General features: G+C 41.4%; 1 protein-coding gene across 1 annotated transcript; it reads left to right on the top strand.

Moving 5' to 3' along the window:
• Positions 1-904: 904 nt before the first annotated feature.
• F5147DRAFT_558891 (uncharacterized protein) lies at positions 905-1,060 on the top strand (the record flags this gene model as incomplete). Its single annotated transcript, XM_041430555.1, has 1 exon — positions 905-1,060. A coding segment is annotated over one exon (156 nt), but the record flags the coding sequence as incomplete, so codon positions are not given.

Genomic DNA, 1,060 nt, shown 5'->3' with positions numbered 1-1,060 from the left:
TAAACCTTGCTATTATCTCGGCGTAACCCCTTGTTCCTACACGAGCTACGTTCGAGTACGCAACCTTTGCTTGTCTGTAAAGGCCGACAACTCTCAGCACTCGGTACCACTGTCATGGTTGTCGCTGTTAGAACTATCCAAGTCGCACACGACCTTGTGTCGTAACACCTCCTTGAGCTTGTTCTTAATAGCAGACCTCTTAGAAAGCCTCAAATAATGCATATAGCAGCACACCTCGTGCATTATTACATGGATATCAGTGTAGTGACTCGCCTCGAGTCTTATTACATTTCAAATAGCTTATCTCACTACTGTTCTTGCCTACACAATTCCAGACTTTCATGCTGTAGTATATAATCTCACTCACCAGCTGATCTGTACTTCACTTCCTTTCCCTTGCTATGAGTCATAGTTAGTAGACCCACTTTCAGATAAGTTGTACTTCACGCAATTGATCCTTTTGTTTGGCTTGACCGCTGCCATTTTGCATCTCACTATCTCTGAGTCTTTCAATATGCTTTGCATAGTTGTACTTGTGTACTCTCACTAGTCTTATACTTTGACATACCCATTATACTGACTCTCAGAAATCTCACTGTTTAGTCGCAAGCTCTTCAGAGCCTCTGTGCATCATCAGACCTTCATTTCTTGACTTTGGACCACCTTCGCTTGCATTAGACAAGTACTTTGGTACTTTGGATGCACTTTTAGATGTGGTCAAAGTCGGGAAGGTAAAAACTTACCTGTCTAGTAGGTGTATATAAGCTAAGAGGTTCATAGTCCCACACTGGCGAAGAGCTTGCAGAGACATTTGCAAAGATGCTAGAAGAATTTGGCATATCAGAAAAGGTATGATTCACAAAAACAAAACACACTTATATGCAAATGAATCCATAGGACACAGATGCTGAGTATTACATGTGATAATGCGTCCAACAATGACATAATAATTTGCAAATTGAGTGATAAAGTGCTCAGGTTCAGTGGAGCAGTGATGCACACCAGGTGCTTCCTCCACATGGTAAACCTGGTGGTGAAATTGTTGATTAATGAGTTCAAT

This window comes from Suillus discolor (genome assembly GCF_016758755.1).
Source record: "Suillus discolor strain FC423 chromosome Unknown F5147scaffold_49, whole genome shotgun sequence".
Lineage (NCBI taxonomy): Eukaryota > Fungi > Basidiomycota > Agaricomycetes > Boletales > Suillaceae > Suillus > Suillus discolor.
Note: the sequence above shows the minus strand (reverse complement) of the source record. Positions and strands in the feature narration are given on the sequence as shown.